General features: G+C 33.4%; 1 protein-coding gene across 1 annotated transcript in view; it reads right to left on the bottom strand.

Moving 5' to 3' along the window:
• Positions 1-18,844, bottom strand: part of LOC149796445 (uncharacterized) — a 251,870-nt gene that overhangs the window by 41,376 nt on the left and 191,650 nt on the right. The window contains exons 19-22 of the mRNA XM_089960532.1: positions 16,089-16,202; positions 14,957-15,090; positions 9,861-9,924; positions 5,135-5,251 (exon numbers count right to left, since the gene is read on the bottom strand). Of these exons, the coding sequence (XP_089816658.1) occupies positions 5,135-5,251; positions 9,861-9,924; positions 14,957-15,090; positions 16,089-16,202 (429 nt within the window). The remainder of the gene's footprint in view (positions 1-5,134; positions 5,252-9,860; positions 9,925-14,956; positions 15,091-16,088; positions 16,203-18,844) is intronic.

Raw genomic sequence — 18,844 nt, 5'->3', positions numbered from 1 at the left:
ACAGAATCCAGATGTGTTGCTTACCTTAAAAACTACTGCTATAAGACTCCTACCAACAACTTATGTCACAGTAAGCTTAAATAAAAATTGTAGATTGCATTTTATATGCATGACTCTGAATGAATCTGCATCAAAATGCATGAATTCATATAAATGTGGCACACTCTCACATCCTGTCAGGCTTTCTGGTCCCTGTATGTTGATTCGCTGCAAGTTACAATGCTAAGAGGGGGTTAGATGCAAGTTTAAAAATATATTCTATTTTATCTAAAAAAAACTTAGTGTGATTTCCAATTTTGTTGACACAACATATACAAGAAGTGATCTTCCTAACCAACCCTACACTGTCAGAATTAAATTAGCTTGAAATACAACCTCCAACAGAAGTATTGTTAAAGTTCTCTCACCATGGCGATAATGTTTTACTGGAACATAACATAGAGCACACAAGGCCATAAGTTGTTCATAACATATGTATTGTAACATGATGGGCTCAAAAATAAATCCATAAAATAATTCTGCTATTTACATGTTTATTTACAATTTACACTATATACACTCGATTTCCCTTGTACTGCATTACACAAGAAAACCCCTACTTCCCTGTAGGATTACAATCCAATTATCCATTAGAACAGAGAGAGAAAATCTAATTAATCCTTTAACACCGAAAGCTACAGAATTTCTCCTCTCTCTCAAGTCTGTGAATCTTATTAAAACCACTTTCCCAGTCTATAATTCAGTATAGCTGAAACCTGACACTTGACACACGAAAGCAGATAAGGGTTCTCTCACTCCCTAGAATGACTGCTCTAAGCCAGACATTTCTGTTATAATTAACAGCTCTAATTGTTTCAACCAGTGCTATAGAGAAAACACAATTGCCCCATCATTAAAGCATCCGACTCCCCAGGTATCTAATTTCATCACAGTATAATCCAACAATACGGGTAAAGTATTGTTGAGAAACTAAAGTTAGGAAATGAAAGAGCCCTCACTCCTGTAAATGTAGAATGCTAGGAATTGGAGGTCTCATAAATCTGCATACCAAAATCCAAATATTGTTTGTCAAGTTATGCTGTGGAAACCATAAATAGAAGGACAGGAAAGCTGGAGCCATGACTCCTGTAATTGGTATTTATGGACACTGAAAATCTAACTCATTCAAGGTTTCATCAGCATAAAGTGCATGCCAAAGTATCCTTAGTAAAATTATGTTGTAGAAACCAAAGTTGCAAGATGGATCAATCAGGGGCCATAATTCCTATAATGGTAACTCCAATTAATTTAAGGTCTCATTGATATAAAATTGCACGTTAAATTTGGTTGAAATTCAGCTACAATTACTGGTATAGTTATACTGCATAAACCAAACTGTTCATGAACAGATGGACGGTGAGACAGACAGACAGATGGACATTATTACTAAATGGCTCAAATGTTTTCATTGAGCTGGATCCAAATTACAAATGAAGAATCGCCAAGTTCTGCCCAATCCCCCTGGAACATTCCAAAAGACCATTCATCAGTATTCCTATGTTCATCATGTTAATCATTATATTATTAGTGGGCACTCATGAAGAGCTAATCTTGTCTAACTTAAACACAGTGTTCAAATGGTTATTACATCACCACCTTTCATTAAATTTTTCTGAAATTTTAAGTATCATCTGAAGATTTATCTATTGTTATGATTAACAATTTCAAAACATGATTTTACACAAAAATGACAAAAGTAAACATGGTTATCTACGCTTTTGTGAATCATTAATTATAGCAACCAGAAATGTGTTCTTGGTGCACAGATGCCCCACCACAGTGCCTGAAAAATAAGATGGATTGGCCTACAAAGATAACACCAGCAATGTTGACTTGGGAAATAGAAGTGGCCTCAAAAGGCTGGTGAGTCCTTAATATATTTTTATTTTCTGTAAAATTTTGCAGGGTTTTTTCAAATATGGGCCATTTAAGATGAATGCTTCATGAAGGTGCCCTTTTAAGTAGATATAACCATCAACAACGTTTTCCATTAGGTCCAAAAGAACATGTTTCTGATTGGCAGACTGTTTCTACGATACTTTTCAATGCTGACCCTATTACTCTTCCTCCCAAGAGTAAAAATACATTTCTAAAACAAAGTCAAAAATTTTTTGCTTAAAAGTTTTAAAAATTCCCTAAATTGATCTGTACATCAAAAGGAGCCAGTTTAGCCCTGTACTTGATACATTCTATCTATATATATATATATATATATATATATATATATATACACACACACAGTGTGACCCCACCATAGCATGCTTTGTTATAACACGAATTCAAATATAACACAGTCGTGGTGTGGCTCCCAAAATTTCACATGCATGTATTTTCTTGTACATGGGAAAAAAAAATCTTTCTAAAACATACGAAAAACAAAAAAAGTTAATCATTTTGAGGAAGAGGTCATATATGAATAATACAAGACGATCATGGTGTGGCTCCTGAAATATAAAATGTATTTTTCTTGTACACAAAAAAATAGTTTTTTCTTCTTAAAAGTATGAGAAAAAAACTTGTAAAAAGCTTATTCAGGGATCGCACAGGGCTTTGCCAGTATTGCAAATTGCGATTTTTTTCCCCTTATTCGGCAGCAAAATATAACATTTGCCAATTATTTTTATTGCAACATCATTGACTATGTAAACTTGTATATACAACCATTGGTTTTGAGTGGAGAAATTCAGATGCCCCATGAAAGGAAGCTGCAAACTTTATATAAAATGCACTGAAATTTATCTACTGTTACAGGAACAAATTCTTTGTCCATATTGACAACCCATCTTAACAGTGCACTGTTATATCATAATCCGTTTATGTTGATATCTAACATGAGTACTGTATGCTGTGAGATATCCACTTTTTTGTTGTTGATATTTCTGGTAATGGAAATCAACCGGATGAGTCATTATCTCGTAATCTATCTTTTGTCGGATTTTTGGCTTCTTGCTAGTAATTAATGTATTTGCAAAGAAGGGATTTGTATGTGGATGGTGAGTAAATTCCTCTTCTTTTCACTCAGAATTAAATCCTTCAGAACACTCACATTTTCTGTAATAATCCCTGTCATCAGACCAGAACACCCGCACCTCTATCATCCGATGACCCTTTTTTAAATTTCTGATGCATGCATGGAAGGCAGCATCACTCTGCTACCACGAATGTAAAATAATAAAAAAACACAACAAAAAAGGAGAAAATCTTGTTGGTCTATTCAATAGGCAGAGAGAAACAGCAACTACAATCGACCAAAATAGTTTGCTGAAATTTCAAAGAAAACATAACCTTTGAAGCACTGATTGTTATGAAAATGTAATAAGAAAAAGGAAAACAAATCAGTCTCAATCATGCGATACAATTATTTGATGTTGCCATCACAATAAGAAACAGGCATGTGTTTGGTTCTCCAAAGCTGTCCATTAGTGGTGACTTCAATAACGCATGCAACCTTCATCAAAGAAAGCTTACTATAATCTTCTATAAAAATAAAGAACCTTTCTTCAAAGAAAGTCAGTACCAAACTTTAACACATTAACCCCTAGCAACGACTTTACGGGGCAGGAGGTAGTAGCCTACTGCCGAGCTCTGTAGCGTCAAGGTCATGCATGATACACTAAAGTGGGTGGTATTATAGAAAGGTAGACAGATGTAGCTCTACAATGATACCAAATAATCTGGAATATCTAGTTGCACTACAAAATACAGATTGAAAAACCTCATTTTTTGGACCCGACTATTTTTTACGCAAAATTCGCCCGTGGTTGGAATACCATTTTGTGTCTGGATTTTAGACTTTTTGGTCTCAGATCTAAGGAAAACCGGTATAAACTGCAAACAGACAGATGAGCCTTTGCAAAAAATAGGATAAGATGGGCATTTGGAATAAAGAGTGGTCTCCATACAAAAATAATGGCTCCGTTTAGCAAAAAAAAAAAAAAAAAAGAACTCCAATTTTTACCCTTCTGCTCATGCACGAGTCAAATAGCCAATGAAAAATGATGTTTCTAACACAACTTGGCAGTATGTTATTTAAAGATGACCGGGGATTTGGTGTTTTCGAGTCTATTCAGAAATAGCTTTAAAATGTGTTTCCTACTCGATTTTCAGGCAAAAATGGCAAAAAGCTCCAGGGGTTAATATGTTAATAAAAGCAACGGATCTGATGGATGGTTCCATTTTCCAACGTGACTGGAACACATTTACTGTGCTGTGAAAGTGTCCTTTTTGCAGGAAAAAAGTTTATGCTTATGAATGCTACCAACAGCTGCTTAAAACACAAACTAACTTTTACTGACTTGGGACATACTGAAAAGTAAATGTGTTTCATCATTCATTACGTGATTGTGCTTTTTTCAGTGAATTCAGACCTATATGACCTGTGACAAAATTATTAATATTTTAAATCTCTGTGACAGCATATTTTCAAGGTAATTACTTGTATTGTGGATTCATTGTATACGAGGAGATTCACGGGTGAGTACATGGTGTTGATACTCCTCTAGTTATGCTACATGTTAGACATGTATATATAAACAGTATATACGTATATGTACCAATGCGTGGTTCTCTGAATTAAGCAAAATATTATATATGCCTTCTCTGTTTTCACTACAGGTGTATTTCTCATTTAATATGCATCAATTTAAGATGGTAACTGTGCCAATGAAGCATGTATTTTTGTGCCTGCAGTTATTACCCCCCACCATCCTGCATATTTTTTAGGGTACATGAATTCAGCTAACTGACCTGGTTGCTTATAACATGGTTCGGTCAATAACATGGTCAGGTTCTATGGCTCCCAACTACCGTGTTATAGTGGGGTCACAGTGTGTGCATATATATATATATATATATATATATATATATATATATATATATATATATATATATATAAACAGGTTTAAATTTTTTTTTAAATTTAAAATTTCCCTACCTTACTACCATAATTATAAAACCAGTGCAAAAGGAAACACATTTTTTTGCCTTACATTTCTGTGCAAAGTTAACAGAATGATACAAACTTTTGCACTACAACATGTCTCAACTGATAAGCTTTACATATACCCCAACACCAATTTACAAGTTTGATGTTTACCTGTTTTCCAAGTGGGTGTTTTGGGAGCTTGCAGACTAGCTTGTGAAGACAGCGGAGCACAGGGAAAAGTGTCATGTGATAAGAGTGCATCTTTTTCAATAAGTCAACAATGGCCTCCTGTAAAAGAGATATAGAAAACACAATTCATTTATTTATAAATATATCCAAAAGTAGTAATTCTAATGACATGTTTGATTTTGGAGACTGGAAGAAATTTTCTACATTTTCTTTTATAAGCTCATAATTATTGTTTTTATTCTATTCTAATTTTACGGATATATAGGAATTATAGTACAATTCACTTATGCAGGTATTACTTGTGTGAAACACATGTATTTTGGTGCAAAAACAACCTATCTATTGTATTTTAAATAAAAACGAAGTTTTAATTATACATAACATTTGATGATCTGAAAATTGCTCTCTCTGCCAAGTAATTAGCATAATTACTGATCTATTTACCTTCCTCTGATTATTCCTTTTCCTTCTTTTATCTTTCTTTTCTTTTAAATCACCTGTAATATCCCATTTAATCTGGTGGGTAGTAAAAGAAAACAGGAGCCATCTAGAAATGACAGATCCCCTTGGTCTCCATCTTAAAATAACCAACTAGTCTCAATTTTATACTACTTGTGCTAGTACGCTCAGTTTATATAATACAGACCCAGAAATGGGTAATTTTAGCAAATTTCCATTTTTTGCATTTCATTTGCATTCTATTTGCCATTTTATGATCTTAGAAATGCATTCAGATTTTGCATTTAGCACTTGCATCCATTTGTCATTTAATTTTGGCCTGTTTCAAAATATAATGGAGATTCGTTTACCTAAGTTGGATTTTCTGTTATTGAGTGTTAATGGAAAAAAGTATAGCTTTCATACCTGGTCTTATTAAAAAAGTTCATTAATGAAATAGCAAAATTCATAAAATGCCAAAGACAGTATTTATTATAAAATGCAACTGCAGTATGCATAACAAGAGAACCATGTGAGCCTGATATCACTCACACCACTTACATAACAGATCAGCTTTCATTAAGCAAGTTTATGTAGTACTGGTATTATAAGAACACATCTTACATATAAAAAAATCTCCAAACCTTTATGACATGGTTATTTTACCTATCTAATTTTTCAAAATAACTACAATTTACATGTACAGTTTATTGCTGTTGTCATAATCAAAGTCATCCAAGATCTTGATGATATAAACCCATTTAACAACTTATATAGGAACTGATAAGAAATACATCCACTGGATTTAGACAGATAAAAAGCTATGTCAATTAGAAGCTTGTTTATCTCATTAATATATGCTATTCTCACTTATTACAGAACCTGTCAATAACAATGGCAATACAAGTTTAATGTGGATTAATGATTGGAATTTGATTTCCTTAAAGCAACAAGATTAACCAATTAGATACAAGATTATTTCATTAATATACTTAGATCTTGCTCATAATCATGCTCATCCAACATCTTGACAATACAAGACTATTTAACAAGTCTCATCAGAAATACAGGTGCTAGGTTGCCAACAAGGCCAGTCAATCAGATGCAATGTCACATCAATAATATGCATAAATTTCACCCATACCCAACCAAAATTCATGCATTTGTGATGACAAAGGACTACTTACCATGTCTGATCAATGTCACATAAAAAAATAAAGTCAACAGAATGGTATTAAAAAACCATGTCAGACACATAATAACCTCATAAATGTGCATCAGTCTCACTCATAATAAATCATCCAATATCTTGAAGATATTAGCCTATTTACATAATTTACTTAAAATTGGGTCAGAAATACAGTCACTCAGATGCTTAGAATTTCAGCCATCCTATGCAAGATCGCCCAATTAATAGACATCATCCTTCCTTAAAATAAAAAGCACTATAGATCTTATAAGCCTCTTTACAAAGTTGGACATAAATATGACTAGAAATAGAGTAGCTTACATGCTGATAAACTCTACCAATCAAAATCACTCCATTAATATGAATGGATCATTTGCCAAGCTCGATCACAGCATGAATCCAGTCTTGTGATAGTGACAAGCTCAGCCATTACATGCAAGTTCACCATGAATCCAGTCTTGTGATAGTGACAAGCTCAGCCCATTACATGCAAGTTCACCTATGCATTTTTGAACTCTGCAAAGTCTTTATCATATAAGCCTATATTTTAAGTTTTGATCAAAATCAGATGAAAATATAGCTTAAATAGTCATACAAAAATTCAGCCAATCAGATAGAAAGTCACCTCAATCATGTAAGTGGGTCCTGCTCACTTTTGACACACAGCCTCAAGAATGGTATAATGGTGAGCCAATCAGATGCAAGATCATATTAGCAAACATAAATCTCACTCATTACCAAAATCATCTGAGATCTTAATGATATAAGAATATCATCCAAGTCTAATAAAAACAATCAGAAATATGGCTTTCACAGTCATAACCAGGTTGGCCAATCAGATGCACAATCAACTCATTAATATGCATGGATCTAGTTCATTACTGAACTTAACTAGAGCAGAAATATGGACTCCTGAGTAGTTGTTAACCCACAGTCCAGTTTGAGTGAAATCAGAGCAGAAATATAGTGGTAACAAGCAAATGCTGACAGATGAATGCATGACAATGAATGATGCCTGACAAGACACATGGTTATAACATAAGCTCATTTAACCTTACAACCAGGTAAAATGAAAACTGCAAGACAAGATATGTTTACAAGATTATGTCTTGCATCACAGACCTGCCAACCCCTAACAGGTCTTGTCAGTAAGGCAAGCAAATTTAAACCAATTTTTTTGTAATGTGTAACAAAATAGTATGACACTGAATTCACAACACTGTCATACACTGCATTCACAACATGTCATACACTGAATTCACAACATTCTGTCATACACTGCATCCACAACAGTCATACACTACACTCACAACATTCTGTCATACACTGATTTCACAACACTCATACCCTGAATTCACAACAATGTCATACACTGCATTCACAACGTTCTGTCATGCACTGAATTCACAACACTCATACACTGAATTCACAACATTCTGTCATACACTGAATTCACAACACTCATACATGCATTCACAACATTCTGTCATACACTGCAATCACAACACTGTCATACACTGAATTCACAACATTCTGTGATACACTTAATTCACAACATTCTGTCATACACTGCATTCAGCTGAAGGACAAAAAGTGAAATAATTCTAAAAAAGCAAATAGTGGGAGTAAAGTGATTTATTGTGTGATGCATCTTCAGAAAATGACCATAACCAAGGTTCCCACACTGAAAAAAGAATTTTCCAAGAATCACTGATAACCGTTATTAAATGAAATGAAAACATTTTAGCTTAGAAAATATACATTTTTAAAATCAAAAGCCATTTATACTTTGAGACTCTCCCATGGCATTCTAAATTAGGCATATGACCGTGTACCAAAACACAAGATGTACCACTAGAAACCATGTACCAAAAACACAAGATTTACCACTAGAAACTGTGTACCAAAACACAACATGTACCACTAGAAATAAACACAATTATTAAAATTCACACAAACTCATTTTAATTTACTGATAAATAATGTTAACTTTATTCTGTTTAACAGCTGGTATGAAGAAAGGCATTTAAACAAGGTTGTTTTGAATCTGCATAAAAAACCCTTAAAAGTTATATACCTTGGTATTAAAATTGAGTTGTTTTTCGTCTTTAAATCCATTTGTCTTATTTTCAATATAATCTGATGATGGACTGTATATTTAATGCATATATTGTCAAGAACGCCCAGAGAATGAGAATACTGATTCTGCTGTATTAATTGTTCTGTTGGCAGCCCCTAAGTTTTCATTTTGAAATATTACAATCATATGTTAGTAAAACTTGCTTGCCAGGACTTTTCCATTACTCCATTCATGTCCTTAACAAGGATTGATAATTCAACTATGTCTTGGACAAATGACTCCTATAGCAATTTTATCCTTACTGAAGAGTTCACCTATCTCCCAAAAAATTCCAATAAGACCTCAATAAATTTAGCTCCAATTTGTTCAGTTATGACTCAATTATGGATTTTCTTTTAATTCAGAAGCGGTGGCTGAAAATTCCTGGTTTATCCTGGACTTCTTTAAATAAATATTTATGAAAGGGCTTTTCCCAGTTTGGGAACAAACCTGTTCTTTCTCCCAATTTTTTTTCCCCATTTCCCAGTAGCACGAGAGACATGCAGAACATGTACCAAGTTTCATGGTGATCCACTTAGTTCTCTGAGACAAGTTGTGTCCACAACGTCTGACACACTGCATGCAACTTCTTTCAGTTAAAGCTGGCAATAAATTATAAATATTGTATAAGAAATGCAATTTGCCAGTATGTGAATCTTCAGCTGATGGCCATACTATTTACAAATTTTCAATCCATAAAAAATCTATGAGATCAGCTGGATTCATAAAATTATGATGGATGGATGGATTCATTTATAGGCAGAGGTATAATCAATCCACAATGTACTGTATGTTCTAAATAGCATTATAGTTTAGCTATGCTACCACAATGCATATGAACAAATAAAATAAGCAATTTCAAAGTTAAAATAACTTGTTAATGTTAGGTTAAATTTAGAACATGCAATGATGGACTAAGTGAGGTGTTTCCTTTCTCCAGAGCAATGACAATCAAACCCTACCTTGGCAAATTTTTCATCTAGTAGTAGCTTAGGTTGATGTGAAGCAGGATTCTCCTCCACAAACCTGTAGTAAAGTATAAAGTAGTTAAAAAGTTTGAATATATAATTTGAAGATTGCATGAAGAATACAAACATGTGTATTGAGATCATTTGAGATGGTTTTGCATAAGTGTGTTTGTGTTTGATATTCTCTGAGACACAGCATGAATGTTAAGCATAGTTAATAGTGAAACACTGATTATCTGGACATAATGGGGGACACGGATTTTGTCTTGATAATCACCTGTCTAGATAAGTAATAATTTCTATGCACACTTCATTAGTCCATAAAAAAGAAAAGATGGCATAACATTTGTCTGAATGATTAATGACTTCCGACATAAGTACACCAATAGAAACATGGATAATAATAAAAATACGTTCTATGGAAACATTATCTAACATGATGGCACAAGAGGATAAAACAGAGAAAACAATTCCTCAAAATATTAAGAGAAAGTACTTTATTTTTTCTGAAAGTAAGAAATTGTTCCTATCACAGCAAAAAATCACTCATTAGGTGCAAAATGGAAAAATGTCTGCTTTACGCAAACCTATTGATATGTATTAAAAAAATGAAATATATTGCATAAATTTGCAGCTGAAAAAGAAACTACCATTATAATTGTCACGGAATTGTGTATGAGTTATATCAATATGTATATGTGATCAAAAATGTACTTGGGTTTCGTTGCCGCGTACAGCATCACCTGAGGGTGGTATATTTTTTCGGCTCTAGTTATTTCGAAATACTGAGCGAAACTCAACCCATGCTGCATGTGCAAATTGCCTGCAGCAGAAACCTAAGTACCTAGCTGTGCATATCTGTCACAGCTAGTATACATATAGAGCAAATTCTCTATAAACGAATTACATTACGACGAGTCTTGTCAGGAAGCTTACCTCTTTTTGGGAGCAAATCTCCAGCTGTAGAGGTATTGAAATTGAAGTATTTATTACTATTCGTTTATATGACAGAATTGTTTCATATATTAGATGTTTTAGAATTCATTCTAAATTCTACAGAGTCAATACCTAGGTTATACAATGCCATATTAGAAATACTATAGTCTGGTTCGAGTTAGCTATTTGTTGTAACTGAACAGACAAATTGAATTTAATTATACGCTGCATGCATTGAATGATTAATGTAATGGGTAACGAATTCATGTGCGTGCATGCGCAACATGTATCAATGCAGAAGTACTTAACCATGTCATATGTACTACACAGTTTAGTTGTTATAATTTTAGCTGCCTTATACATGGCTTGATGTGGAGTCACAGAACTCTGTGTGGTTTCTTGTGACGTGTATGCTGTGTCTGGTGACGTTGGTTCGGAAGAGTGTACTGGTGACCTTGATGCGAGGGACCAAGGCCTCGCAACCATCGGGTCTGTGTTAAATGTGAGGACTCTCGAGGGATCCTGAGAGGGGTGGACCATATGTGGGCGCTTCTCTGACCATTGACTAGAGTGAGTGGAACCGGAGTTACATCTTGGACGTCAAATGGGCGCCATGATAGTTATATATATTATGTGTTCCGTGTTGTTATTTTCACTATTGCTATCTGAGCAAATTTACATGCATTCCCATTTCAATATCGTTATATGAACGATGCATTCAAATTTACATGCATTCCCATTTCAATATCGTTATATGAATGATACATTCAAATTTACATGCATTTCCATTTCAATATCGTTATATGAACGATAAATTCATAATTACATGCATTCCCATTTCAATATCATTATATAAACGATAGATTCATAAATTTATACATATCCCTATATCCCTTGGTGTTTAATAAGACCTTGTTTATATTGGGGTGTAGATCATATACTTTTATTTTGTTGATTGGTGATAGGACTTAATTCACGTTTGTTTGAAATTCCATTTGTTAAATTCATGTTTGAGTTTTCTCATTGAGTTACTTGTTGTTGATAGTTCCATGTTAAGAACTTTATAATTTTCCTTATCTCTTTTGTTTATAATGGTGTCAGATTTGTTAATATTTAATTTGCGTTCATAAATAAACATCTTATTAATGCAGTTGCTTTGGGTGTCTTCACTAATCAAGTCCCAACCCGGCTTCATCCTGTGACAATAATATCAAATTGGCATACTTGGCAATAGGAACTCAACCACTGTGAAATCCCACTATAACACAGTTCATTAAAAACTTACTAATTCCTCCTAATTTTTAAACTACTTCCAAGTTTTACTGCCAAGGTAGCTAAATGTATTGCATGTCTTTCTTTTAATAAATTCAGTTCCCATTAATGTTCATTGCCAAAGTGTCAGTAGGACATCACTAGACTATTAATTTGTGTCTGTCTTCAATGCATTGTATACAACTGTTTTTCACTCCTGGTAAACATTCGACCACCAAAGCTTGCTTAATCAACCAGCTTACACACCTGTGCACCAAACAATGCCATTTTTAAGGAAGTTTATCATTCAGACTGATAAATTAATGAATTCAGCTACATAGGTAATTGCATCTCGTCAAAATTAATCCCACAGCTACATATCTAATTGCAACCTGTCAAAATTAATCCCACAGCTACATAGGTATTTGTTATTCATCAAAATTAATCCCACAGCTACATATGTAATTGCAACTCATCAAAATTAATCCCACAGCTACATATGTAATTGCAACTCATCAAATTAATCCCACAGCTACATAGGTATTTGTTATTCATCAAAATTAATCCCACAGCTACATATGTAATTGTAATTCATCAAAATTAATCCCACAGCTACATATGTAATTGCAACTCATCAAAATTAATCCCACAGCTACATATGTAATTGCAACTCATCAAAATTAATCCCACGGCTACATAGGTATTTGTATTGCATCAAAATTAATCCCACAGCTACATATCTAATTGCAACCTGTCAAAATTAATCCCACAGCTACATAGGTATTTGTTATTCATCAAAATTAATCCCACAGCTACATATGTAATTGCAACTCATCAAAATTAATCCCACAGCTACATATGTAATTACAACTCATCAAATTAATCCCACAGCTACATAGGTATTTGTTATTCATCAAAATTAATCCCACAGCTACATATGTAATTGTAATTCATCAAAATTAATCCCACAGCTACATATGTAATTGCAACTCATCAAAATTAATCCCACAGCTATATATGTAATTGCAACTCATCAAAATTAATCCCACAGCTACATAGGTATTTGTAATTCATCAAAATTAATCACACAGCTACATATGTAATTGCAACTCATCAAAATTAATCCCACAGCTACATATGTAATTGCAACTCATCAAAATTAATCCCACAGCTACATAGGTATTTGTAATTCATCAAAATTAATCACACAGCTACATAGGTATATGTAATTCATCAAAATTAATCCCACAGCTACATATGTAATTGCAACTCATCAAAATTAATCCCACAGCTACATAGGTAATTGCAACTCATCAAAATTAATCCCACAGCTACAAAGGTAATTGCAATTCATCAACTTAATCCCACAGCAAACGCTGAAACAATTGGGTACTGCTTTATTTACAAAAAATTAAAAAAATAAAAACTTTCAAGTATGTTATGAATCATTAATAAATATGTTTAAAATCTGACTTGACTCTTTTAACGGCCTTAACAATGCAGTCCAAAATGCAAACATCATCTTCAGATCACTGATTTACGTAAGCTAGTTGTCATTGTGATTCTCGACTAAGATATTAATTTCGACCTTATAGTGAATATTACAATTTTAAGGCCAATGTGGGTATGTGAGAAAGCTTGCCAGTAGCTTCTTGTGGGTGGGTGGTTCTTCCCGGGCTCTTCTTCCACCATTAATACTGGCCGCCATGTATAGCCTACTGTGTGCTGAAAAATGGCGTTAATCCCTACACCAACAATTTTAAGTCACATGTACTGTCGCTAGACACTTGACTCTAAAACAACCATTTAAGTTGTAGGGGTGAAGAGTTTGCTGCTATAATAAAGCATGCTACGCCATGTTTTTGTGGGACAGTAGCAAAGTTATCAACATATATTTTCAATTAACACTGTGCTAATTTTATTTATGCTTTCCTATCTTTCTGAGAAAATCTCAACTGTTTGTTTAAGATCCCTCTTTGCCTATGAAATCAAATGGCTACTCTGAAAATTGAGTATAGTAGTTACAATGGACTGTTTACTATAGTAGCTACAACGGACTGTTTACTATAGTAGCTACAATGGACTGTTTACTACAGTAGTTACAATGGACTGTTAACTAACCATCCAAAAGGCAGTTTCACATCTGTTAAAATGAATACTGAACATATTTTTACTAAATCTTTTCTTACATTATTCTCGAATAACCTTTGCACTGAATTCAGACACATCATGATCTATTACAAGATGATTAAAAATGAAGCTTCTTTGTGTACATTGTCATGGAAACTATTTATGGATTAACTGTTACAAATGCACCTTAATTATTCATGCCATTTAGTATGCTGATTAATGGAATATTTTTTACAGACACAAGACTGGTATCTCGAGACAGTAGGCCATAATCCACATGATGGCCTACTCTTGGTCAACGTTATTTTCATGTGTTTACTGTTGATCACTGTTCTGATTATAGATAATTATGTTTGCAGGAAAAGCAGAAAGAAAAATTTGGCTTGTTTTGGTAATTTCTTTTTCTTCTTTCTTCTATGCATCAAAATAAGAAAAACTTTATGAAATGCTTTGTCTTGGGTCTGATGTACGACGTCACTACATATCATAAATAAAAGACTTTGTCCAATAAATGCAATGTCAGAAGAAAAACTGTGATGCCAATGTGCATTAATGTTAAACCTTTAAAACGAACTGTATAATGAAACAGGTGATGCCCTATTTATCAAAATACATGTCCATCTGACACAATTTTTTAAAAGCACTAACTTTTTTGCAAAGAGCATTGTAACATATCAGACCCTTGCATTGCTGATGATGCCAAAGCTGTTGATATACAAATAATGTTCAGGCATCACTATGCAGGCATGTCAAAAATTGAGGAAAAGACTAACCTCATAAATGATGGAAGTTGCCGTATGGCTTCCACCTCCTCAGCATCCATGACTTTCACTTTCTTGTGGACCTCCTCCAGGGGGCAGCACAAGTGACTGAGTGACATGTTCAGATAGTGATCCATGAGTGAAAACTGCAAAGGTCAGGTCTAACAGTTTGTATTTTATGACCGCCAAAATAATTTTAAAAAAATGTTAATGGAACACAATTGCTCCACAACAGAATAATGACCTAAATTCAAATATTTACAAGACAGACAGACACTGATGTCGATGAATGGACAAAGGTAACACTACTGGTTATAATATTATATTTTTTTTAAAAATCATTTCTTCTGTTATGCTGGCAACTAGCCCACAGCAAGTCACTTTCAACTTTCAACTATATATCTGTTTTCTAAACTTAATTCACTCAAAGATAACTTCATATACTATTAATTGCAAAGTTTTCCCTTGTTCAACATTTACAACTGTGTAAAGTTGTTACCAAAACAGCTATTCAGTAGGAGCATTATTGCAAGTAAGCAAACCAAAAATATTTGTCAAAATGTACATGAACTTAGTATAAAGATTATATATAAATATAATTATCCCAAAACATTATTACTAAAATGTTAATATAATTGATGTCTAACAAAATTATTTGTCATAATAATGACCAGCAAATTCAATAGGTCATTTGATCAACTTTACATGTCACAGTAACTACCAGCATATTCAATATTTAAGCTGGTAATTTTGAAGAGATTTATTTAACTCTGGAACTACTAAATTGCTAAAACTAATGGTAATGATACACTCAGATAGAAACTAATTTGTTGAGTAAAATATGTTTCTTAGATAATACTTACCCAATCATCATATATTAGTAGTCCTTTTACTAATTCACAAATTCAGTCCTCCAGAGCAAACAGAATTATCACATTGTATAAGATGTCCTAAAATTATTGAGATGAAAGTCAGACAAGAGTGGTTTCCGCATAAAGAGAAAGAGAAAGGGATTAGTGCCAAATCCTGTCATTCATCAGGTAATACTAATCAAAGGTTTGAATATGATAAAAATGTTGTTACAAGTAGGTATTAATATAGAGATTAGTTCCATTCAAGATAGTTAAGATATAAGTGTCATTACCCTAAATCCCTTGACAAAATTGAGAACAGAAAAATCATGGTAAAGAAATATGTCCAAGAGAAGCTGAAAAACCCTGGCTCCAAGCTTGAATGGATACTCTGGGGTCATCACAATCTACAAGAAGAAATACAATTAACATTAAATGTAGTGAACTGATCAATTACGGTCAGAAAGAGTGTATAAGTATTATGGCTCTATGGTCTTCAACTAAATACATAAAAGCCAACCCTAACAAGACCGTCTCAGTAAGGCAGCTAATTTCTTTCCATAAGTCTGACTGGTTTTCAAGCAAAATATATACTGCTAAAGTTGGAAATCATGTATTTTAAAAGTTCAGTATTTGAAACATACAGCAACGGTAAACATTATGTTCAACTTAAAAGTCTGTAAGGTACACATGGACCTTATTTACCTCTAGTACAATTGCACAAACTTAAGTTCCAAACCCTATGCAGCTCAATGGCTTGTTGCTATCTCTTAACCTGATATAATTCTTGTAATCTTTTTTCCATTTCACATGACGACAATCATATCTCCCACCATCAGACATATTCAAATTAACATTTGATGTCCAATAAACATAACTATAACTCTTCTTGCTATTATTTACAAGAACCTGAATACCTTTTTATTCTTCTGTACTGATTATTAACAATTTTTATGAGCTTATTTTTCCTTTCATCCTCAACATGCTTTAAACAATTCTACAATCAACAGTTTGATCATGCAAACACTTTGCATAAAAACATATGTGAGTTTAAAGCATCAGGGATACTACTGTCAAGTTACTCTGGTTCCTAACTAACTCTGTTAAATCTAATATAAAACCTGGATCCAAATCAAACACAGACAAGCTAGTTATCCAGATTTTACTGCATTATATTTTCATAGTTTTTGCTTTTATTCTGCCATTCCATATTATAAGGGTCATTTTCAAAATACTAATGGCAGAAGTGCAAGGGTTGGCAGGTCTGTAAATAATAGTAAGAAGCAAATGCGCAAAAACATTTGTGAAAGTCAACAAATAATTTATTTCCCTTGAATACAAGAAAAAATTTTAACAAAAAGTTGCAGTATTGTGAAATAATAGTCCAAAACGTTTTATCACCAGTCCCTACATAAATCTCAGTGGTGTTCCAAAAAAAGCTTCAACTTTGAATGTGTTGATGTGTCTGCAGTGGTCTGTGATGTGGAGATGTGCCAACAGTCTTTTGATGAATCACAGTAATATAACCCAAGATGTCCTTATCTGAATTCATTATAATTCCAAGTTAATGTTTCTGTCCATGAATATTACACTATGTAATTCCATAGAATAAAAATCTGGATAAACAATTCAACCCAAATAAAAAACTAAACACAACAATACAAACGATTCTGCTTCTGATATTATTTTAAGTTTTTTATTAAACAAACAAGGCACAAAATTATAGCCAGGATGTAGGTCCATAGTTCATTTCTAAAAAATTCTAAGTTGTAAACTGATAAAATCTGTTGCTAAAATTATAACATGGAAAACATCAGATATGACAGATTCTTCATAGAAGAATTCCAAAATTCTAGACCATATCCAAATAAACAAGTCTAACTTTACTGATAATGACCATAATATTTAATCCACACTCCTAGAGATATATTAACTATATATTATTTGTTTATAATATAAAAACAACATCAATGTCAAGTACGCATTGAACTTGGTTTTGGACAAGGTCAAGTCCATAATACAACTATATATAATCTATAATCATCCAGAAAGAAAGAAAAAAACAAGAAGAAATTAAATATACCTAACATAAGCAGGTTTTCGTTCTCTGAGAAAAGTGAAACTTCATGTTCACATTTCAATATATTAATCTGATTTGTATAATATGCAAAGTTTTCATGTTACCTAGACTTTTGCTACATATGAAGTTTCCTACATGGTGCCATGGTAATTCTCAAAACAGAACATCTTAATCATAGACTTTGAACTGGAAAGCATGACAGTCATATATGGCCTAGATTGAAACAAAATGTTTCAAAAGAGTTTTAACTCGGACCAAAAAGGAACCCATGTAGCCCCATAAAAGGCACACACAAGTCAATGAGACAATGTTCAAATTACATCAGACTAAAATGATTGGTTCTTGAACTATGCAGGCTACAAGCAAATCCCCTGTGAACGCTTACTGTCAAGCGCTGTAACTCCATTCAAAATGAATTAAGTATTTTTGGGGTTTAATGCCATTTCTCAGTGCAAGATAGACTATACATGGTGACCAGCATATATGGTGGCACAAGATAATTATTTTCAGAAGAACTCTTTTACTTTTAAAAATTTATTTCTTCTTCAAACACATTACATGACCACAGCAGGTTATGAGAATAGAATCAGTGGTTACATCTCCTTTCCCCAGAGTCAGCATAGACTCCAGCTTCCTAACATGTATGAATCAGCTCAGTTATTAGGGTTAGCACTTGGCACACTAAAACACCAGTTACCCAGTGGTTGGTTAGTTGAATGACGCTTTTAACATATTGACCATATCATGCTGATGAAATGGGAGCAAAGGGCTTTTTCCAAGATCATACTATGGCAGCAAACATGGGGTAACCTTGAGGAATTGAACCTGCCAACTTTACATTATACATCTAGCCTTCTACCAACTAAGCTCTTGCAGCTCACTGTTCATGTGATAGGACAATAACCCTGCTCCCCACAAGTCCAGTGTCCCACATTATATGAAGCTGCTGAGAGTCCTGTGTGGGTAGCT

Source organism: Sinohyriopsis cumingii, chromosome 6, assembly GCF_028554795.1.
Source record: "Sinohyriopsis cumingii isolate HCF-2022 chromosome 6, ASM2855479v2, whole genome shotgun sequence".
Classification (NCBI taxonomy): domain Eukaryota; kingdom Metazoa; phylum Mollusca; class Bivalvia; order Unionida; family Unionidae; genus Sinohyriopsis; species Sinohyriopsis cumingii.
Note: the sequence above shows the minus strand (reverse complement) of the source record. Positions and strands in the feature narration are given on the sequence as shown.